The sequence below is a fragment of the Corapipo altera genome, unplaced genomic scaffold (genome assembly GCF_003945725.1).
Source record: "Corapipo altera isolate COAL_440 unplaced genomic scaffold, ASM394572v1 0, whole genome shotgun sequence".
Taxonomy (NCBI): domain Eukaryota; kingdom Metazoa; phylum Chordata; class Aves; order Passeriformes; family Pipridae; genus Corapipo; species Corapipo altera.
The window spans coordinates 31,700,494-31,720,883 of record NW_020884872.1 but is presented as its reverse complement, the minus strand read 5'-3'; the positions used below and the strand labels follow the sequence as shown (position 1 = coordinate 31,720,883).

Sequence of the window (20,390 nt, the reverse complement as noted above, 5' to 3'; positions counted from 1 at the left end):
TTTTAATATTCATTTGCAAGGAGGAATTGAGTTTTACATTTGGCACCCAAAATTACTCTTTATGTATGGCATATGAATTCCATGTCCTTAATATTTGTGTGTTCTGTAATGTTTGTATGTGAGTCATATGGCATAAACACCAGAATGTTTCCTAACAACCATGGTGTAGTTTAATAACAATCTTATGCCATTTAAATATGTCTCTGTGTGCCTTTTTCCAGGTATTGTTAAATACTGTTTAAAGATGAGTATTTCCAGCTGTGAATCACCCAGCATATTTGTTTCCACTGAGTTCATGACACACTTTTGTAGTGTCTCAGTGCCGGGCAGCCAGTCTGCAAGTGTCATGGTTAGGCTCCAATTGCAGGGAGCCGCTGCCTGCAGCTATCCCCTCTGCCACTGCAACCGAGGTGTTGCCCCCAGAGCAGCAGCAGTGGGGTGTGCCCTGAGAGCGGCTTCAGTTCATCTGAAACTCCTGAGAGGCGAGAATGTGAAGGGAAGGAGTTGGCGCGTGGTAGGTGACAGGGGTGCCTTCCCTTGTGTCCCGTCTGCTGCAAGGCTGGAAGCCACCAGCAGAGGGCCAGAGCAAACTGCTGGAGGTGGTGACAACCACAGACAGCTGGAAAGACATTTACTCGAGCCCTTGGAAACCAGAGGTGCCTGGTGCTTCAAGACGTTAAAAACTGTGTTCTGTAGAAGTCAGGCAATTTTTGTAGCTTCTGTTGAGAAACTGTAAGTGGAGGTACAACACTTAATTCTTTTGAAAATCTAAGGATATTTGTAAAACAAGTCTTTATGTAGGTCATTCTCAGTGTGGAGCTTTTGATTTTTGCTCTCAAGACTGAAAATATACACGTCAATAAAGACATGATGGTAATCCATTCAAACTGGTCATATAAGGACAAAATAATGTGCTCACTTGGCAGATTTATTTTTCAACAGTTTAGTGCTGGGTTTTTGTATCAAGATGTAAGGGATCTTCTCAAAGATGGCTTACAAAAGATTACTTTTTAAGTAGACTTTTGTCCTTTTTTTCTAATTTCTGACAAATAGTGAAAATAGTTTGAATGCGTCTTATTGTGGCAGAATTCTTCCTTTTTTAACCTTAAAAGCGTCAGGCATACCATTTTGGAATTTTTAGGACTGTAAATCTTAGTGCTTTACTGGAAAAGGCAACGTTCTGTCCCTTTAGCAAGAACATAATTTTACTGAAATAATAACAATCTTATCTTTATTTAGTTATCAGCACAATCAATTGAAAAAATGTTTTGAGCACAGCTCAGTATTTTTTCTGTTTTTCATTCCTCAGCTTCCATGCTATTGATTCTGCTGGTGCTGTTATTTCATTAGTTCTGTACATATGGTGGACAAGATTCACACAGTAAAATTAAAGTCTCTTCTGACTTTATCCATCAGAAACTAGTTTAGTGATAGCTGACTAGTGATAGACCTAGTGCAGTCAGTGGAGTTCTTTCATTTAAACACAGAATATCACTGAAATTAATCACTTTCTGAAGAAATTACCAAAGTTTTCTTTGGTAATTACAGAAATTGTCTAAACTACTAACTCAGACTAGCCAGCTCACTTTGTTTGGATAAAGTTATGTGAAATGAGTCTTGCATGCTGTCCTTAAGACCAGACAAACCCCTTTCTCAAACCCCAAATCCCAAGGCAGAAAAAGACATGGGTTTGGGGCATTTTGCAGAAGTCATGCAGAATAGTAGAAAACAAACACCAATTTCCGACATAGCTCTAAGAAGAAATTCATACCATAAGCACTTTTCCTTGGAGTCAATTTGCTTTTTTCTCTCTTTCAATTCTTCTACAGGTCATGGTCTATGGGTATGGCAATATGGTGAAAAGAAGAAACCAATTTTTGATGTTCCAGGAGCTGATGGCAAATATTTATCACCTGTCTTAGCTTCATTATATTTATTTCTGACAGTGATCATAGTTTTCCAGGTAATCAAGTTGTATGTGCTGTCACCTCTGTTCATAGTTTGTGGTAATAAAGCTACATATGTGCAGTATGTGTAGTTTCCCTTTTACCACTAAGGCATGTAAGAAGCAAATCAAGCACTAAAAAGAAATTCACTGAAAACTGGCTGAACAGCAGATCCCAGAGGGTCGTAATCCGTGGCACAGGGTCTAATTGAAAGCCTGTCACTAGTGGTACCCCCCCCAGGTTCAGTACTGGGCTCAGTGTTGTTTAACTTAGTCATCAACGATTTGGCAGAGGCCACCTCAACAAGTTCACTGATGACACAAAACTGGCAGGAGTGGCCAATACCCCAGAGGGCTGTGCAGCCTTTCAGAAAGACCTTGACAGGCTGGAGAGAGAGGCAGAGAAGAACTGTCTGAAATACAACAAAGGCAAGTGCAGGGTCCTGCACGAGGGGAGGAACAACCTCAGGCACCAGAACAGGCTGGGGGCCAAGCTGCTGGAAAGCAGCTCTGAAGAGAAAGACCTGGGGGTCCTGCTGAACAGCAAAGCTATCTGTGAGCCAGCAATGTGCCCTTGGAGCCAAGGCAAATGGTATCGTGGAGTGCCTTAGGAAAAGCATTGCCAGCAGGTCAAGTGAGGTGATCCTGCCATTCTACTCAGCCCTAGTGAGTCTGGATTAAGAGTGCTGTGTCCAGTTCTGGGCTTCTCAGTACAAGAGAGACATGAAGTTCCTGGAGTGGGTCCAGTGGAGGGCTGTGAAGATGTTTAAGGGACTTTAGCATCTCCCATATTAGGAAAGGCTGAGGGAGATGGGCTTGTTCAGCCTCAAGAAGAGACAACTGAGAGGGACTTCAGTCGTAAGTATCTGAAGTGAGAGTGTCAAGAGGATGGAACCAGGCTCTTCTTGGTTGGGCCAAATAACAGGACAAGAGACAATAGGCAGAAACTGAGGCACCTGAATATAAAGAAGAACTTCTTTGCTGTGCACGCGACTGTGCACTGGAACAGATTGCCCAGAGAAGTTGTGGCGTCTCCTTCACTGTAGATATTCAAGAACTGTCTGGATACAATCCTGTGCAATGTGCTCTGAGGTGGCTCTGCTTGAGCAGGGAGGTTGGATGACCCACTGTGGTCCTTTCCAAATTTACCCATTCTGTGATTCTGTATTTTATTTTAAACAAATAGGAAGTGAGGATGCAATGGGTCCTGCAGGGGTAAAACAAGCTTTATGCCTCCTGTCTACCCTCTGTGGAACACCACCTCTAAGACTGTGGATGCCACTTTGGGTACAATGTCCTGATATGAACAAAAATTTTATTCTTTTTTAACATCTTTCCAAATATACTGCTCTTAGCAAATCCATATCACAGCCAGATAGCAAACTCTGTTAAAAGTTTTTCGGTCCTGATAAAAAATATCTTGAATGGTAAAGGTGGCAGTAAGTTAAGAGAGGTAGTAGAATCTCATGTCACTGGGATATAGGGAAGTTTGCCTAGTGGGACACTCGAAGAGGTTGCTTTACTGGAGGCAGCAACTCCTTTATAAAAGGGAGTGAAAAAGGATGTTAAAGTACTTTTTACTCTGAAGGATTGGTTTATGATATTGGTTAAGAAAATTCACCACAGAATTCTTTAAACATCTACTTTTCACTGTAGTTTCTGTTTGTGACCACATTTGCCACTTACATACATGCTATAATTTATCCCTCATATCTAATTCAGCAAACTAAGTAAGGTATGCACTCAGGAACTTCTGTACTGAAAAAACATCTGCAGAGGAAAACTCAGGTACAAATTAGATTATTTCATTTGACAGTCCTCAAAAAACAGTTGAAATTTTTTCACCTCTCTTTCTGCAGCAATTATGAGATGTGATCTTCATTCAAATAATTTGCAGGCCAAAGAAATTGTTCCTATGGAGAGATTAGCACTTCTCATTTTGTTTCTCTTATTCCTGCAAAGTGAATCTGTAAACAGTCTATTATTTATGCAGAACAAATTTATTCAGTCCCTTTACATTTGCAGTATTCTGGCTGTATTTTCTGTTTTGGCTTGAGGTTTTTATTTTTCTTTTCCTTTCCCAGCTAGTTTCAAGCTCAGCTTATTAGCCTCAAAAAGATTTGTTTCTGTCCAAGTGTTGATAATCAACCTTCTAGACATAATAATGCATTCCAGCTCTGCAACTCACCACAGATAAACTCTTTCAAACATGATAGTAACTTTACAGTAGATGCTTAAATTACATAGCTTCTTTATGTTCTAGTTTAGTACGAAGTTAACAAACTTTAATAATTTATTGTATCCTTACTTCTGTTTTCTCCTAATTCTTTCCTTTTGTGTATTCTAGGTTTTGATTCCAATTTCTTTGTATGTATCCATTGAAATAGTTAAAATCTGCCAAGTATACTTTATTCATCAAGATAAAGATTTATATGATGAAGAAACAGACTCTCAACTGCAGTGCCGAGCTTTAAATATCACAGAAGACTTAGGTCAGGTGCAGTTTATCTTTTCTGACAAGACTGGGACACTTACTGAAAACAAGATGGTTTTCCGAAGATGCACTGTTTCTGGAACAGAGTATTCCCATGATGATAACGGTGAGCTCATGGTCTTGTTTTCTATCTAACAATTGTACCTTGGGCAATCTGAAGTAGTTATAAAAGTTGCTGTAATCTTAAATCAAAAAGAAAAACAAAAGAAATTGCACATGTGCACACTCAGCAAACTCCATAACAGCTGTTTTCGGATTAGTGTAATTTGATGGCTGTGTTCAGCTAGCAATGACAATCTTATCAGAGAACTCTGTAATACCTAGTACAAGTATGTTGTCAAGGCAGTTAAAGCTTCTGGCTTTAGCTCTTGATGTAATGAAGCACTTGAGCACATGGCTAATTTAAGCAAATTAAATATTGCTACTGGTATCGCAATCGTTTGCTGTGTTTGAAGTATATAGTGTAAAATAACAGCTTTAAGCATACAGACGGATTAGTGTCTGGTTGAAACATGGAATGAGATTATCTTTTTGTACTGTGAAATAAATGTAAACAAAGCTGCAGGTTTACATATTAACAAGAAACATAATCTGATCAAACAGCATATTTTATGTTTGTCAGATTCTTTTCAGTGCTCCTGTGTGACAGGTATCTGTCTCAAGGTATCTTCACTGCTGTATGAACACTGCAGTTGAGAGAATATCTATAAGTATCAGGTTCTTGAAACAGTAAAAAGTCGCTGTTTGTCACAAGGAAAAGTTAGGATTGTTACCCCTGTCAACCTGTCATCTCATCACCCTTTTAAAATTCTGAACTAATTTCCAATTTTGTGATTTGTTTATAATTTGTGGATTTTTTCTCTAACATTTTTTGTTATAATTTTTGAAATAATCAATCTTAACTCTTCAAATCACAGTCTGTATTCAGGAATATATTGACAGCTACAATATTGCATTCCCGTTTGCAAAAAATAAGTTTCTTATTCTATGCAACATATAAAGATCACTTATTAGAAAGTTTTCTCAAAGACCACTACAGAATTTCAGTTTACAAATAAGAATAAGAGAGATAATAAAAAGAGACTGGGAAACCTAAAACATGCTTTAGAAAGATTTTAAGATGTCAACTTGGAACAAGATATTTTGAAGTTTCGGATTATGCAAGGATTGTTGGTTTTTTTCTCCTACTTTAAAGTAGTACTGAGACCTTACAGTTAAGGCACTCTTTTTTAAGAAACTGGATGTCTGGGTAGTGTTACTATCCCAGTGTTACAGAAAAGAATTAAGCAGGGAGAAGCTGTGACTTCCTACTTCTGCACAGTAGGTAAGAAGAGAGAAGAATTAGAACCAGGAGTATGTTGCTGTACTCCTGATACTGCTTGTGACACTCTGATTATTAATTCTTTTTTACTTCTTCCTTGCCATCGATCATTTGCTTGTTCATGCTAATTTCCGAGTGTACTTTGTTACTTGTGGGAATGATGGTATTGCCAACTGAAACAGTGCAGAAAGATGGTATTTCTGACTGAAACCCTGCGTTTTTAAGAGCTTGGTATCATCAGCTAATATGTAGACTAAACTGAGGCTCCTGAATCCGAGTGTTGAGTTTTCAGATCTTTTTTCTTCAAATGTGTTGTATTTAACAGAAATCTTAGTTTGTGCATGCTTTCCTCTTATGATTTCAGATTGCAATATAAATGTTAATGAAAGAAGAGTGAATTTCACACAAACAGAGGTGTCAAATAAATACATAAACTGATTCTTTTTTCAGTCATTCTTTTCACCTTTGGCTGTGTTTGGGCTTTCTTGTAACTCCAGTCATTATAAAACTTCTGACAAATACAATTTTTAAATCGACACAGGATTTATACACAGTACCTTTACACAGTATTTTATTCTTTTTTTCTCCTCTACAGAAAGTAGATCTTTCTCTATAATTCTTTATATAAATGGTGATAATTTCTATTGATTACATTTTCTATAATCAGTATTAATAACACAATGAAAACTATTCTTCTTTCAAGTATTTTGTTAGCTCAGTTCTGCAGTCTGATTTTATAACCGTAAGTTATTTTTTCTGCTGATGAAACCTTCTTGTTTAGATACAGTAAAATGTCTATCACAGCTCTTTCTAGTTTTATGGTGTACATTAACAACATATCATTGCTGTGTGCTTACCTGCAAATGATTTGTCAGCTGCTTTTCTGTGTCTTATACCAGAGTTACCTGAATTTTCCTCATATGTTTAGGGGCATATGTTATAACTGATGCCATCCTGCTCTGCACCTGAGGTTTTGTTGAAGATTTCAAGAATTAGAAAATTCTAAAATCTTTCACTTAGCAAGAGACCTAAGGCTACCATATATGCAAGAAAACCAAGTCAAATGCCTTTGTCTTTTCTTATCTATTTCAAAGACGATCTTGTGTCTTTCTTCGCTTATGTGAGTATTTTTTTCAGGAATGGTGGGTTGTTACTTGGAGTGAAACTTTGAACAGTGCTTTAGATTAAGAAATTAGTTTAAAATTATTGTACATCGGTCATGATTTAAAAGCTGAAGGTAACAGGTCATTTTCTACTGTAAAAATAGATAGCTCTGTACGGAAATATCCTTGTTCTGAGATCCTTGGCCTAAGTTTGTTATTCTGCTATGGCTGGGTAGCAGTGCCTGTTACTCCAGTTGCTTGGCTCTGCTCATGATAAGATCCTGTTTTCTGTTATGGATAGCTTTACTAAACTTTTAACTGTTTGGTTCAAGTTTTCCATGCCAGATGTTTGCCTCAGGCATATATTCTGGGAGAGAAATTTCAGTTGTAACAGCGCCATTCAGCCATATCAAACAACAAGGGTAAGATGTAGCACACTTTTTTTCCCCATGGTAAGACTTTCTGGCGAATTTTTCTCTGAAGTCGTTTGGAGGCCCTATACTCTGGGGCTGAGCCATACACACACACAGGGGGGGACAGTTATGTCTACACTGGCAGATTGAACTCTGAAATTTCTTCACTTTGGAACTTTTCTTTTGAAACATTTTTTTCAGCATGATCTAGGACTACTGCATGTCTATTAATTACTCAACCAACAGATTGTGCATAACCTTCATAAATTTTCTCTATGCTGCATTATAAACTTTTCTCCCTAAAATTTATTCACAGTTATGAAAAATTATCCCATTCTTTTATGTCCTAGGGATTGTTATTATACTGTATTTATCATCAGCATATCTCTGTTTCATCCACTAGTGCATTAAGCAAGGCATGTGACTTCCCTTAAATGTAGTTTGATCCTTCCCCTTCTTCCTCTACCTGTGTGTGCAGTGCACAATTTTTTGGGTTTGGGAGCTACTTAAAAGGCATATGCTATGCTGTATTAGGTTTGGCATGTTTGAGGTGGCATGTCTTTTTCTTGAGTGGTCTTTGGAAATTTGTACCACAAAGCTGTATAAATTCTCCATGTGAAAGGTGAGCTTTATGATTGTGAGGGAGAGTTCTGTTTTGCATCAGACACGGACATGTTAATCATGGTTTTCATCACAGAGGCTTATGCAGACCTTATGCAGGGTTGAAGCAATTGCATTCTTCTAAAATAAAAACTGAAACCCTGAGCGAGACTTAATATTTTATTTTAAGTATGGGAAGCAAGGGGCAGTTTCATGAATTTGCTGGAGAAAAGATTTTCCTCCAGAATTCTCTATTAGCTCTGAGCTTCTTATGAGGCTGATTGTGGTATGCGCAGGAGTATTGCATTGTTTTAGTCTAGACAAGAGGTGACAAAAACATGAATAATAGAGGGCAATAAATTGCACTAATGTGGGACAGAATCTCTTGACCAACTGGAGGTAGTACAAAGTATTACTCATGGGTACTGCTATGTGAGATCTTAGTGCCGAAGAGGAATCCAGGAATGCTTGTGAAGGCTGTAGGAGAAAGTTTGAGCATACTCATTGACAGTTCCATGATGCAAGCGCTATAAAATATTCATCACTGTTGAAGTCACAGTATTTTGGTGGTGGATTATGCACGTATTTGGATCAAAATATGGGAATTCATGCTGCATGTTTGGGTCCTGGGGAGATTATGTTGATAGGGATGGGATTCTACTGACCTATTTGTAGTTATTTGCATGGAAGATAGTCATCCAGTAACCTTACAGGTAGTGGAGAAAATTAAACATTTGTGGGATGTAATTTATCAGGCTTGCTGTTGTTCATCTGTGATGGTTCTCCAATACATGTCTCTATCTCTGTGGTTTGGAATTCTCAATACAGATGAAGAGAATTCCCGCCTCATGTCTGTGTGACCTGAGTTCTTAATTCTGCTCTGTGGTCTCTTCCAAAGGTTATTCTTGATTTGCAGTGTTAATTCAGGAGCAAGATATGTCATGGGCCACTCCAGTTGAAGAATGATCATCCCATTCATAAATGTCCTGGGTATTTATGCAATGCCCGTTGGCACTGTACTCTGGTTAAATCCCAGAATTATTCTTCCAATTAGTACTACCTTCTAGCCCAAATGAATGTTAACACCAAAAAAACCCACAACAACAATAATAACAACAACCACAAAAATCCACAAAAAACCGGAAGGAGTTGTTTCCCTATATGGCAAATTGCATGGCCATTCCATTACCTCTTCCATTCAGGCTAGTAGACAGCTTGTAACAATTCTTGGAACTGGCCATGCCCCAAGTCTGTGTGCTAATTCCAGAGACAATAAGTCCAAAAACTGATGGTGCTTCTCAAAGCCGTTACGTGATTTAGCTACAACCAGATGGTCTTGGCCTGACATTTGTCCTAGTTGTTTTCCAAATGCTGAATTAATCACACTCTTGCCTATGGGATGTGATCTCTGTTTTTCTAGTTTTAGCTACCCATTGTATGAAACTGTTGACAAAACATGAGTTGAATCTCCATGAATACAACCACACAAATCTGAAAAATCAGAACTTTTCAGTCTTTGAATTCCTCCCCCTTCCTTTCAATGGCTATGAAAAAAAACTCTAGACAACATAATAATAAGAGAAGTTTATAGGAGTGAAGGCAGATGATGAAAACCTCAGTGGTTTTCTCTTGCCTAGCAAAGTTTCTTAATCACTAAATCTAAGAAAGAGTTTCTGCTTTCCACCTTTTCTTGATAAAGGTTGGCTAGCAAGTAATTTTCATAGGGAAGTGCATTATGTTAAAAAAATCTCTTTCTTAGTTTGGGGGCCTGTTTTGTAGTTAGCTTTCTTACTCTTTTTGTGTGTAGTCAAGAGAACATAGACTGCATATTCCAGCCATGTTGGAGAATTTGATTTTTTTTTTCTTTTAAAGGCATAAAAATTGAAAAAGCCTTTTCCATAAATGTAGCTGTTGCTTCCAAGGGGACTTACCTGCCACCTTTACAATTTTACAATCTTCAGAAACCAGAACAGTCCATTTAGGACTTCTCCAGAAAGCTCAAAACCTTTAGCAGAAATGCGTGCTTCAGGCACTCTGTATAACTTGTTTGTAGTTTCTCTTTACATTTTTTATTGCTTTTTGAAAAATTTTCATTGATAACTAAGGAGAGAATCAGTATGAGCAGATGTAGAACACATTGGGAGTGCCCCATTTTAAATCCGATAAAAAACAGAATAACTCATATTTAGAGACAAGGAATACTTTTCTCTAAGCATATACCTACACTGACAATTTTTCTGAAAAATTTCAAGAAAAGAAGGAATTGTCTCTATTTCTAAATGGAGTAAAGAGTTCTTAATGAAGGACTTAAGGTTATTAATGCCAAGAAGTGAGAGGAAGGGAAATCTTGATGTTTTCTGATCTCAAGACTTGTCCTTACAGGGAAGTTCTTGAAAAGTGAATTAAGATTATATTAGCACACTTGTACAAATTTATAGCTTGCTAGCTGCTTGACTGAATCTTTATGTAGACACTAGAGTGCACTTCAAAGTGAAATAAGCTTGCACTTACAAAATAATTAGGAAATAAAGTGGTGCGGTGGTGTGAGTTAAGTGCTGCACATCTAGATTTACTTCATGATAGTTTAGTAACAGTTCAACAGTTTGAGGCAAAATGGAATTTTCCCATAGTGAAATAGGGCCCACACGCTGACAGCTGAATTATTCTGGTTTAGGGGGTCTGCCATTTTATTCTGCTTGAAGGAAAGCTCTTTACAGCTTCCTGATCCTATGTTTCTAGCTAGTGGAACATCTGGCTGTGTGGCAACTGTTGTCTAAAAGATTCAGGGAGAAAAAAAACTCCAGGGCAATTTAAGGAGGAGGTAAGGGAAGGTTTTAATGAAACCTCTCAGGCTCTGGGAAATACAAACCACGCACATACCTCCTGACCCAGGTGCTACAATTTTTATAATTATGTCCATCCAATCCCTGTTCGTCCACCCCCCGGCCTTTGCCTCATTCCGCCCCCCGACCCACCCCTCGGGAATTGAGTCTGGGGGCGTTTTAGGACCCTCTCTTCCTCATCTTCATCTTCTTCAGCCTTGGAGGCTTTCCCAAGTTCTGGGTTTGAAGGTTGCTTTGGCTGCGTAATATCTTGTTGTCCAGGCCAGGAGGCAGATGTTCTTAAACGGAATGAAGGCCTGCCTTGAAAAAGAGACTAAATATGCTGCTGGAATTTAGGGGGGATTGATACAGAATGGGGTAATAAAGTTGGATATGTGTAACTACTATGCTAAAGGGTAAGGGATGTAATACAGCTACTTCTAAAACCTACATTCACTAAATAACTATTTCTAAAACCTATAAAAATTAAAAATCAAAAATTCCAAGGCAGCAGATCCCCCCTGTATCTGTCATAGATGCCTTGTCATAGAACATAGGCATGGAAGATAAAACAGAAAAAAGCAAAATCAAAATGAAATTAAAGAAATGGGGTTTTAACATAAAAGAATGTATCTTCAAATACTTAGCAACTATTACAGAAGTGTTATAGCTTCCTGTTGTCTTCAGAAAGATGGAAGAGAGTTAATGGAATAAGTATTAATTATTGTTTCTTCTTCATGCCATAAATATAAAATTAACTGGAGCATAGTAAAATTTGACTTTCATGAATTGCATTGCTGTGTTTTCAGAGTTGTTTGTGTCTTTGCCCTTAATAAGAAATTCTATTGAAAAAAAAGATCAAGGACATCAATTTTCAGTGCTGAAACTGAAAAACATCCCACAACAATGTCTTTCAGGTTATCATGTTCACAGGAAAAGGTTCTGAATTGGAGAGGGCTGAGTGGGTGGAGAGAGCAGCATGTTCCCAAAGAAGCACTCTGTGCACAGCTGAAGGAATATGAACCTTAACTGTACAATAATGATTGAACCGGGTTTCATTATTTCTTCAAACTTCTTAATTCTTGCTGCATAATGTGTAAGACAGCACTTGAGAAAATGTTGAAAGGTGCTCAGGCCTGGTTTTTGTTGTCAAGCTTACTTTGGTATAAACTGAAATAACACCATTTGTATCAAAAGAATTACATTTGACTTGCTTAAATGAGGTTCTAGTCTAGTTCATACTACCCCTCTTCCCCCTTTTTCTCAATGGCAGGAACAATTAAATCAATGTGCTACAATGAAAACCTATATAGAGAGCAAGAGATAGGTATTATTACATAGACTAAAGAGGACTGTGCTGTTGATATAATTCTAATAAATAAGATGAGCGCTGCATTAGGAAACAGCAGCTGTGTTGTATAAACAAAATATTTTTAGATGTAATGCAGGAAAGAAGAAAGAGCAATGAGGAATCCAGAGATATGGTATGCAAGCATAACAATGTATTATCCATGAAATGCATTCTCTGCTTAACCGTAGAGTTTTTATACATGGAATAAAATTATTCAGTTCATGGTCTTTGAGGTCTTATATTTCAATACGTGTTTTCAGAGCAAAAGCTTAAATTAGGTATGATTATTTAAGAAAATATATCCTTTTTTTAAAAACTCTGTTCAGAAAGAAGTTGGACCAACTGGCTAGCACATTTTGCAAAGCTGAAGTAAGTAATTGTAGCCAGTCCTTTCCCAGGGAATATAACCTGTTATGAGATGCAGCAGCACAACATTCTGTCAGTGTACCATTCAAATGTCTAGCATCTACTGGGAAAAGATTATCCCTAAGGCAAATACAAGCCTTTTTTATGCTTTTCCTCAGAGTAGCCATGTCCACACATCGTGCTGACTCTGCTCAAGACTGATTTTGCTGCTGAGAGCTGTAGTAAAAATGAGGCACAAAAATGTTTTTCCTATGACTTATTTAAATCTTAAATGTTGGTAAAGTGCAGAAAACGTTAGAGATGTGTCATCTTGAGCAATGTTTTTTCAGCCTGGAGTTTGCAGCATGTAACTGGGAACCTGCAGAAGATAATGAATGCAGAGCTTGCACTGTCGGACTGGGCGCTGCCCTCACACAAACCTCATCCCAGGATGTACACTCCATCATATCTCCCCAGATGTGCACTCCATTATACCTCCCCAGTGTAGAGAAGGACAAAAGCCCTTCAGTGTTCTGCTGCATTCTGGTTCTTGAGGCATCATCCTAAAGAAACACACTGTGATGTCCACATGGCTCCCTCCTTCCTTTCTTCCTTGAATGCCTGGGTTTTCTTTGAAAGGAACCTGTGATGCTGGGGGGAACAGTGAGCAGTCTGGCTCTCATCTTGATCGAGGGCCTGGATCTGTGCTTAGTATATGCTGCAGATCACTTTGGATCCTTGGTGCAGATTCCTTCTGATACAGACAAACCTATAATCAATTGAATTAAATTCACAGTATAGGGATCTTCATTTCCACTGGGAAAATGAATAGAGGCTTACAGAGCAGAACAAAGTGGAAAGTAGTGGGCAGGAGTCCTAGGACAGCTTAGAACTGTGCTAGCCCAAAGCATGTGCAAGAAGTTGCAGCAACCTGTGCAGATGGAATGAACTATGGCTATGGCTCTTTCTACCTCCGTTGTCTGAATTTTCTACCAGCAGGAGCCAGAGTGCAGTGGAAGATGTTGCATACCTGGGCATTCAGTTAGAGCAACGACCAGGTGTGCATTCATGTCCAGCACTGGGAAACTCTCCCATTTCCCATATTTCAGACAAAGCCTAACATATTCCAAATGGAGCTGAAAAAAACTCTGATTTATGATACTGCACTGATGAAGCTATCACCATGTACTGTGTGTGGTCTGGTTTCAACTCCTCCAACTGCTGTCTGACAGCTAAAACATGTTTGGAAATTGTAGCGCATGGTGAGGATGGATTTTTCTTTGATCGTAAAGCCAGCTACGTTAAAAGTGATCCTGTGCCAAACTCACCCTATGTAATGCAAGATTTTTCTCAGGAAGTATTTTGAAAGAATTTTTTTCTTTTATTTTGTTAAATGCCTTAATAATTAACCTACATTCTAGTGATTTATCATTTGTTATTAGCCAAATCTAATTTGTTACACTAGAGAGGGAAAACAAAGCTGAGCCACAAGTATGTAACTTGTACTGTATATCTGGATAGCGTGGATTATTTTGAAAGTATAATGAAGAGCCTTTCAATTAATACATAATGAAGGAATAAATAGATACTCGTTAAAGTGGCATTTGTCTGCCTAATGAATAACCCAGATTATTAAATGCCCATGGTCTTTAGGAATGAAAAAATATGTTATCTATCAGTTAGAGCTAAACAGAGCCTGTCATGAGAGGAGCAGGATTCCACAGCTGTTTCACACCTCTTCTTTCTGTTTTCTTTTTGATTTCTTTATATCAAACTGCCAGGATTGGTTTGTTAACATTGTTTTAGTTGGATTCTTGACTGAGAAAGCATTCATCTAAGATACATCATTTGGAAAAACTCTTTTATTCTGTGTGAGCCATTGCAGCAAATGGTGATAGAAACAAGTGTTGCAGCAGGTGAGGGTACCTTCATTTTCCTACTGCATGCTGCATTGTCCTCCCTGTCATGCAGAGAGAAAGGGACAGACTCCCAGGTAGTTTTAACACTACGCTGGGATTCAAGAACCTGTGTTCATGTCTCTACTCTGCAACAGATTGCCCTGACCTTGAACAAGGCTTTTTACACTGTTTGTACCTCATCTCTGTATATAAAGTAAAGGCAGTAGTGCTCTGTAGATATGTTGTTCCGAGGACATTTCAGATGTCAGTTAACTGGTACTTGGTAGATGTGACATTTTTGCTGGAAAATACTTCCTGTGAAATTTCTGTATTCTGTTGGAAAGGACAGGAAAATTTTCTGGACTGTTTATTTCCTACTCAGACTGCAAGTGAAGACCAAATTAGTTGGTTGATTTCATCAGGCAGAGCTGTGGAATAGTCTGTAGGAATGCAGTGAATTACTGCAAAGCCTAACTGCCTTTCAGAGTGTGATGATAAGGGAGACACTGTATTGTGTTACATTTCTAATTATGTTATCTGTATCCTCCATTAGATACTACCATTCAATTAAGACTACACTTTGTTATCTCCTGATAATGGAATCATTCATTATTACTGTGAAAGCACAGTATAATATTAAAACCGGATCAGTTGAACAAAGTCATGATGTCCCTCTCCCTCCTTCTAAGCCACATTTGTTCCTCTTTATTTTTACTGATAGCCAAGCGCTTAGCAATGTACCAAGAACCTGATTCTGAGGAAGATGAGGCAGCCCCAAAAGGAGGAACTCTATCCCAGCGCGATAGTATCTGCAGCCATCAGAGCATCAAAGTAATACACAGGAGCCAAAGCACCAAAACCCACCGGCGCACAGGTAGCAGAGCTGAAGCAAAAAGAGCGAGCATACTCTCAAAGCACACTGCATTCAGTAGCCCAATGGTAAGTCATGAGAACTAAATGCAGAATGTCCTGAATCTTTAATAGAGCTATGTTCTAAAAATAAAAATAAATAAAAAAAAGAAGGTAAAGAAATCTGTAACACATTATGTACTTCTTATAGACTTCATTTTGGTGGTTTTGCTTCTGGAGTCACAGCTGTTTGTACAAAAACAATCAAATGTTGTCATAGATCTTATCTAAATACCTTTCCTGTGGGAACAAGCTGAAGGTAAAGACAATCTGAAACCTTTGGGTTTAGTTACACCTTGGTTTTGGAAAGAAAATTTATGCCTTGCTTTTATCTACAGAAGCTGAAAGTAGCATAAGGTTTGAGGTCAAGGGCTCTAATTGTTCTGCATATGCCTCTTTTCTCTTTTGTCTGAGGATTTTAAAACTAGTAAGTGCTGGGGTGGACACTATGTATTTCAATTCTCAGACACTGTTGACATGCACCATAACATAATTTTTAGTGTGTTTTAGTGGTTATCAAACATTTGCATGTGTTGTATTTTAAAAAGTAAAAATCTTTACATTTCAAAATGATGGTGAGTTAATGTCCTTGCAACTTCATTTTGTTTATTTTATACTATTGTAATTCTGTAGAAGTTTTACATGAGCTGAATGGTAATAAGAGAGGAGGGAAGCCAAATCTTGTCTATCTAGGGATTTTGCATTGTTGCACTGTTAACACAAATTCACCCTTAAAGCAAATTACAAATATGGACAATGAAAGATGCTGTTTGCGCTCCTGGAACTTCTTGATTTCAGTCAAGAGTAAGCTCTTTTGATAAAATTCCAAGCTGCAGTTTTTACACATGGGGTTCTGTGGTTACTCATACTCATCAACTGCTGAGCATCAGGAGATAAAATTCTACTGAGAAAAGAGGCTTAGATCACTTTGTCTTTTAATCTTTTGTATCTTTGCCTCTGCCTGTGTTAAGAAGTACTGGAGTTTGCTCTCACAAGAAATATATTAAATAAGTGGAAAGTACTGATGAAATAAAGTTGAAAGTGCTCTGCATTTCAATGTAAAAAACCCACATGAATTAACTTCAAATGGGTGGATGGTTGTTGTTCTCTAACAAACAATCAAAGATGGTTTTGTTTTCTTGTTCTGATGTAAGGCCAAGCTTTAAATGTCATTGCTGTCTATTTTTTCCACACTTTTGGTCTCTGTAGTGTACCACTCTTTAGTAATAGATAATATATGTCTTGAATTAGACAGGAGAGAGGGAGGAAAATTAGTATGTAACTCTTCTCCTATCCACTCCCTCCAAAGTAGATAAATATTGCTGTTATAATTATCTGTAGTGAAAAAGTTAGTAACACATTACTCACATTTCCATTTCTACCAGTAGGCTCACTGTTAACTGTTTATTGTCTAGAATTGGTGTCTTACAGTTCTTCCCACCTCTGCTCTGTGGTGTAAAACCACCACAAAATTCTTGAGATTGACACTGCTTTGGATGTTTTAATTTCTTGTTGCTGCTTTGGAAATTTGCAGAACCACTTAATATTAAACACTGCTATTTATTCTTAGGAAAAGGACATCACACCTGACCCAAGGTTGTTAGAAAAGGTGAATGAATGTGCAAAGCATCTGGAGGTCATGAGGAGCCATGAACAGCCATTATCCCATCTGAGTCCAGAACTATGTGACGTTTTTGACTTCTTCATAGCTTTGACTATATGTAATACAGTTGTGGTTACTGCACCGAATCAGCCCCGACAGAAGGTGGGTTAAAGAAACAGAAAAAGAGAGTTTAAGCTTCTTTTGTCTTGATACTAATTTATCTTATAAGCTGGGGAAACTAAAACCTCCTATTCTAGTGAGAGACAACTAAAACTAGTTGCGAGAAGACTTGTAGAACCACTGTGTGACTCAGAGGGTTTAGTGAAGCATTAGCTGTATAGAGTATGTCAGCTATTTCACTTATATCCATGGTAAGATATGCTTTCATCAACAGTTTCAAGGTACTTCTGAAACTTCCCTGATTTCTTGTACTGTAATGTATTTATTTAATAAGCATAAATATGTCTGTGTGTATGGAAACTAATTTGTAAATGTTCAAGACTTACCAGAAAATGATATAGGCTGTCAGTGAATATTTCGTATGTATGGATTAAATTAAGAAAAGGCTGAGACATTTTTTAAAATGTTTTAAAACAGAATATACTTGAAAAACATCACTTAAAACTTCCAAATTATATAAAAGATGCATCTTAAGCTCATTATGAGAAATAATGATCATTACTGCTTAAATTGGCCTAAACCAGTGTCAATGAGAATTTCAAGAATACAATCCCAAGATGATCTGTAACACAGAACTATAATGGAATGTAATATTAAAGCTTGCCAGCAGCTGGAATTTCTATTCTGGAGAAAATTCTGCAATTTGCTTCTGTTCCAGATTGGAATAAGAATTGAACTAGTCTGCAAAATGATGTGGTTTTGTGCCAAGGAAACATTTGGAGAATGCTCGGTTCTGCTGTTTCAGGAATGCTACACTGTTATACAATAATATAATGTATATCGCTATGAATATGCTATTACTGTTAATACTATAGTATCTGTAGAACAGAATTATGTAAACTGACATGAATGATAAAACTGAAGCAAAATGCTTTGATGCTGAAAGGTAAGACAGGGGAATTATTTATCTCAACATGTGTCTATTGAGAATGTTGTCAAGATTGGCATATTTTCATAAAACTTTCCCGATACCACACTTCTCATTAGAAAAATCTTGCGTGAACTTTTATTTTTTTAATACCTTCGCAGAATATGCACAAAGAATGACTATGTTTCATACTAATGGTAGCTTTTAGTATACACTACTGATGGTGGTGGTGCAACATTGATAGACTATCCATCAGTCATAACTGAGGAGGTTAAAGAAGAAAAAACAGTTTTAATAGAAGCACGTACTTTCATATGCAGGTACAATTCCGAAGTTCTAGTAAGTCTGGGGGTTTTTTCGTGTCGAGTCAGTTTTGTCCATTTACTTTCTTTTCTCAAAATACAAATACCATTACTTTTTGCTCTCAAAGAAATTCTGCTCTTTAGCTGGAGATGGTTAGACTGAATATCCATGTCAGAATTCTTGTATAGCTTTTCTTTGGGGTTTGTTCATTGTTGGTTTTCGTTTTTCTTTTTTAACTTCTCAAGGTTAGAGACCGATTTGAACTAAAATCTCCAGTAAAAACCATTGAAGACTTCATACGAAGATTCGCTCCAAGTCGATTGACCTCTGGATCTAACAGCAGCAGTTCATCTAGTCTAGCTACAAGCAAATCAATGCACAGATTTGGATTAAGTGTGCTTTCATCTACATCTACGGAGAGCACTTTAATAAAACTGGATGAGAAGCTGGCATACTCTGTGCAGATAAATAATAATGGCTACAGCTCCCAGCAAGGCAGGACAGCGGTGGGGAGTGCACCTGAGGAAGGAGAACTCCGTTATGAAGCAGAGAGTCCAGATGAAGCTGCTCTTGTCTATGCAGCAAGGGCATATAACTGTTCTCTGGTTGGAAGGCTGTCTGACCAGGTATCAGTGGAGCTACCTCACCTGGGAACCTTAAGCTTTGAAGTATTACACACATTGGGCTTTGATTCTGTCAGGAAGAGGATGTCAGTAGTGGTCAGGCATCCTCTGACAGATGAAATAAATGTTTACACTAAAGGAGCAGATTCAGTTATTATGGATCTTCTTCTACCCTGCTCTTCAGGTACACTTCTTACTTACCTTTGGAGTGGGGTTGGGGGGGGGTGAGGCAGTTCTGTTTAACTGCTGAAGATGTCATCGTATCTTATTGCCTTCTCTAGCAAGTAGACCTGCCTGCTTTTGTTATGAATATAGTGAATGGCAGCTGTCTCTATTCTTTTATAATATTTTGCTATTATAGCAAATTTTCTGCAACAAATTGAGGGTTCCTTACCTCACAAGAATGAGTCAAAATAATTTCTGTAGAAGATCTTCTACTAGCAAATTTTATTTTGAGGGAATTTATTGAAACTTTCCAAAGCATTTTGCATTTGTCAGGAAAACCTGACTGCCAGTGCTTGGACTGGCAGTATTTTATATGAAACCCAAGCACTTCCTATTGCAGCTTCCCTCTGTTTCATTTGTGAATCTTTACATTCTTTTGCTGCAACGTGTTGCATAAATAAGCACATTTATGTGTGTTTGACTATGCTGCTAAAGGACTACTGAATCAGTCAGCCATCAAAACAAAAAGGTTGTGGCAAAAGGAGAGATGCTGTTCAGACAAGAAATCTTGGCTTCAAATACATAGTTGCCTAGCAGTAGATGTGAACCCAAAACTTCCCTAAAGAACAGAGAATTCTCCAGCACCCAGATGTCATATGAAATGGGGACTACTTTAAATAGCTACTAATTGTAATCAGTTGGATTCCAGAAGAACTCTGTAAGGTTTCAGAAGTTAGAGGAGACACACGGGTTTCAGTTTGCATTAACCAGTTTGCATCTAACTTACTGTATTTTCAACCCTGAATTTCATCCAGTGTTTAAAGATTACCCCAGGATGTATGGACAGAGCCCAAAAGTGCTAGAGGTACTTCCCATGTTTGACTAACACATTGACTTTGTGGTTACTTTGACATTAATTGGAGTAAACAATAGTGAAAGACTTACACTGTGTGATTTTAGTTCAGTGAAATACAGAAAAGTTTGGCATTAGTGTTCTGTTTACAACCATATTGATCAATGCTGAGCCAGAAAAATTAAGAACAACTTGTCCTTAACTAAAAACAAAGTATTCATGAATAATTTTCTAGCAAAGATCTGATATCACAGAAGGCACATAGAGCATCTGTGGAAACTTGTTTCCCTCCAAAGTACTAATACTAATGCAGAATTTGTAGCACTGAGAATTTCTAATAATATACCTAGAAAATAATATTTGGAAATGAGTTCTCAGAATGGGAACTGAATTTTAAAAGGAAAAGAAGAAATTATTTTATGTCAAATCTTAAATACTTTGTCACCATATAACAGACTACATTTGAAGCTTCAGTGTCCATTAACAGTAGATTCAATGGATCAAGGAATTTTCAGAGAAATTTCAAGCAGGTCTAGGGCCCACCTGGGTAAGAACAGTAAAACCAGTCAGAAAAGCAAACAACAACAACATTAT

The 20,390-nt window shown here is 37.7% G+C and overlaps 1 protein-coding gene across 2 annotated transcripts in view; it reads left to right on the top strand.

Annotated features, from left to right (window-relative positions):
- Positions 1-20,390, top strand: part of ATP10A (ATPase phospholipid transporting 10A (putative)) — a 112,128-nt gene that overhangs the window by 68,388 nt on the left and 23,350 nt on the right. For both annotated transcript variants that reach the window (XM_027645781.1, XM_027645790.1), the window contains exons 6-10: positions 1,830-1,963; positions 4,293-4,545; positions 15,014-15,231; positions 16,772-16,966; positions 18,401-18,962. In XM_027645781.1, coding sequence (XP_027501582.1) covers positions 1,830-1,963; positions 4,293-4,545; positions 15,014-15,231; positions 16,772-16,966; positions 18,401-18,962 — 1,362 coding nt within the window. The remainder of the gene's footprint in view (positions 1-1,829; positions 1,964-4,292; positions 4,546-15,013; positions 15,232-16,771; positions 16,967-18,400; positions 18,963-20,390) is intronic.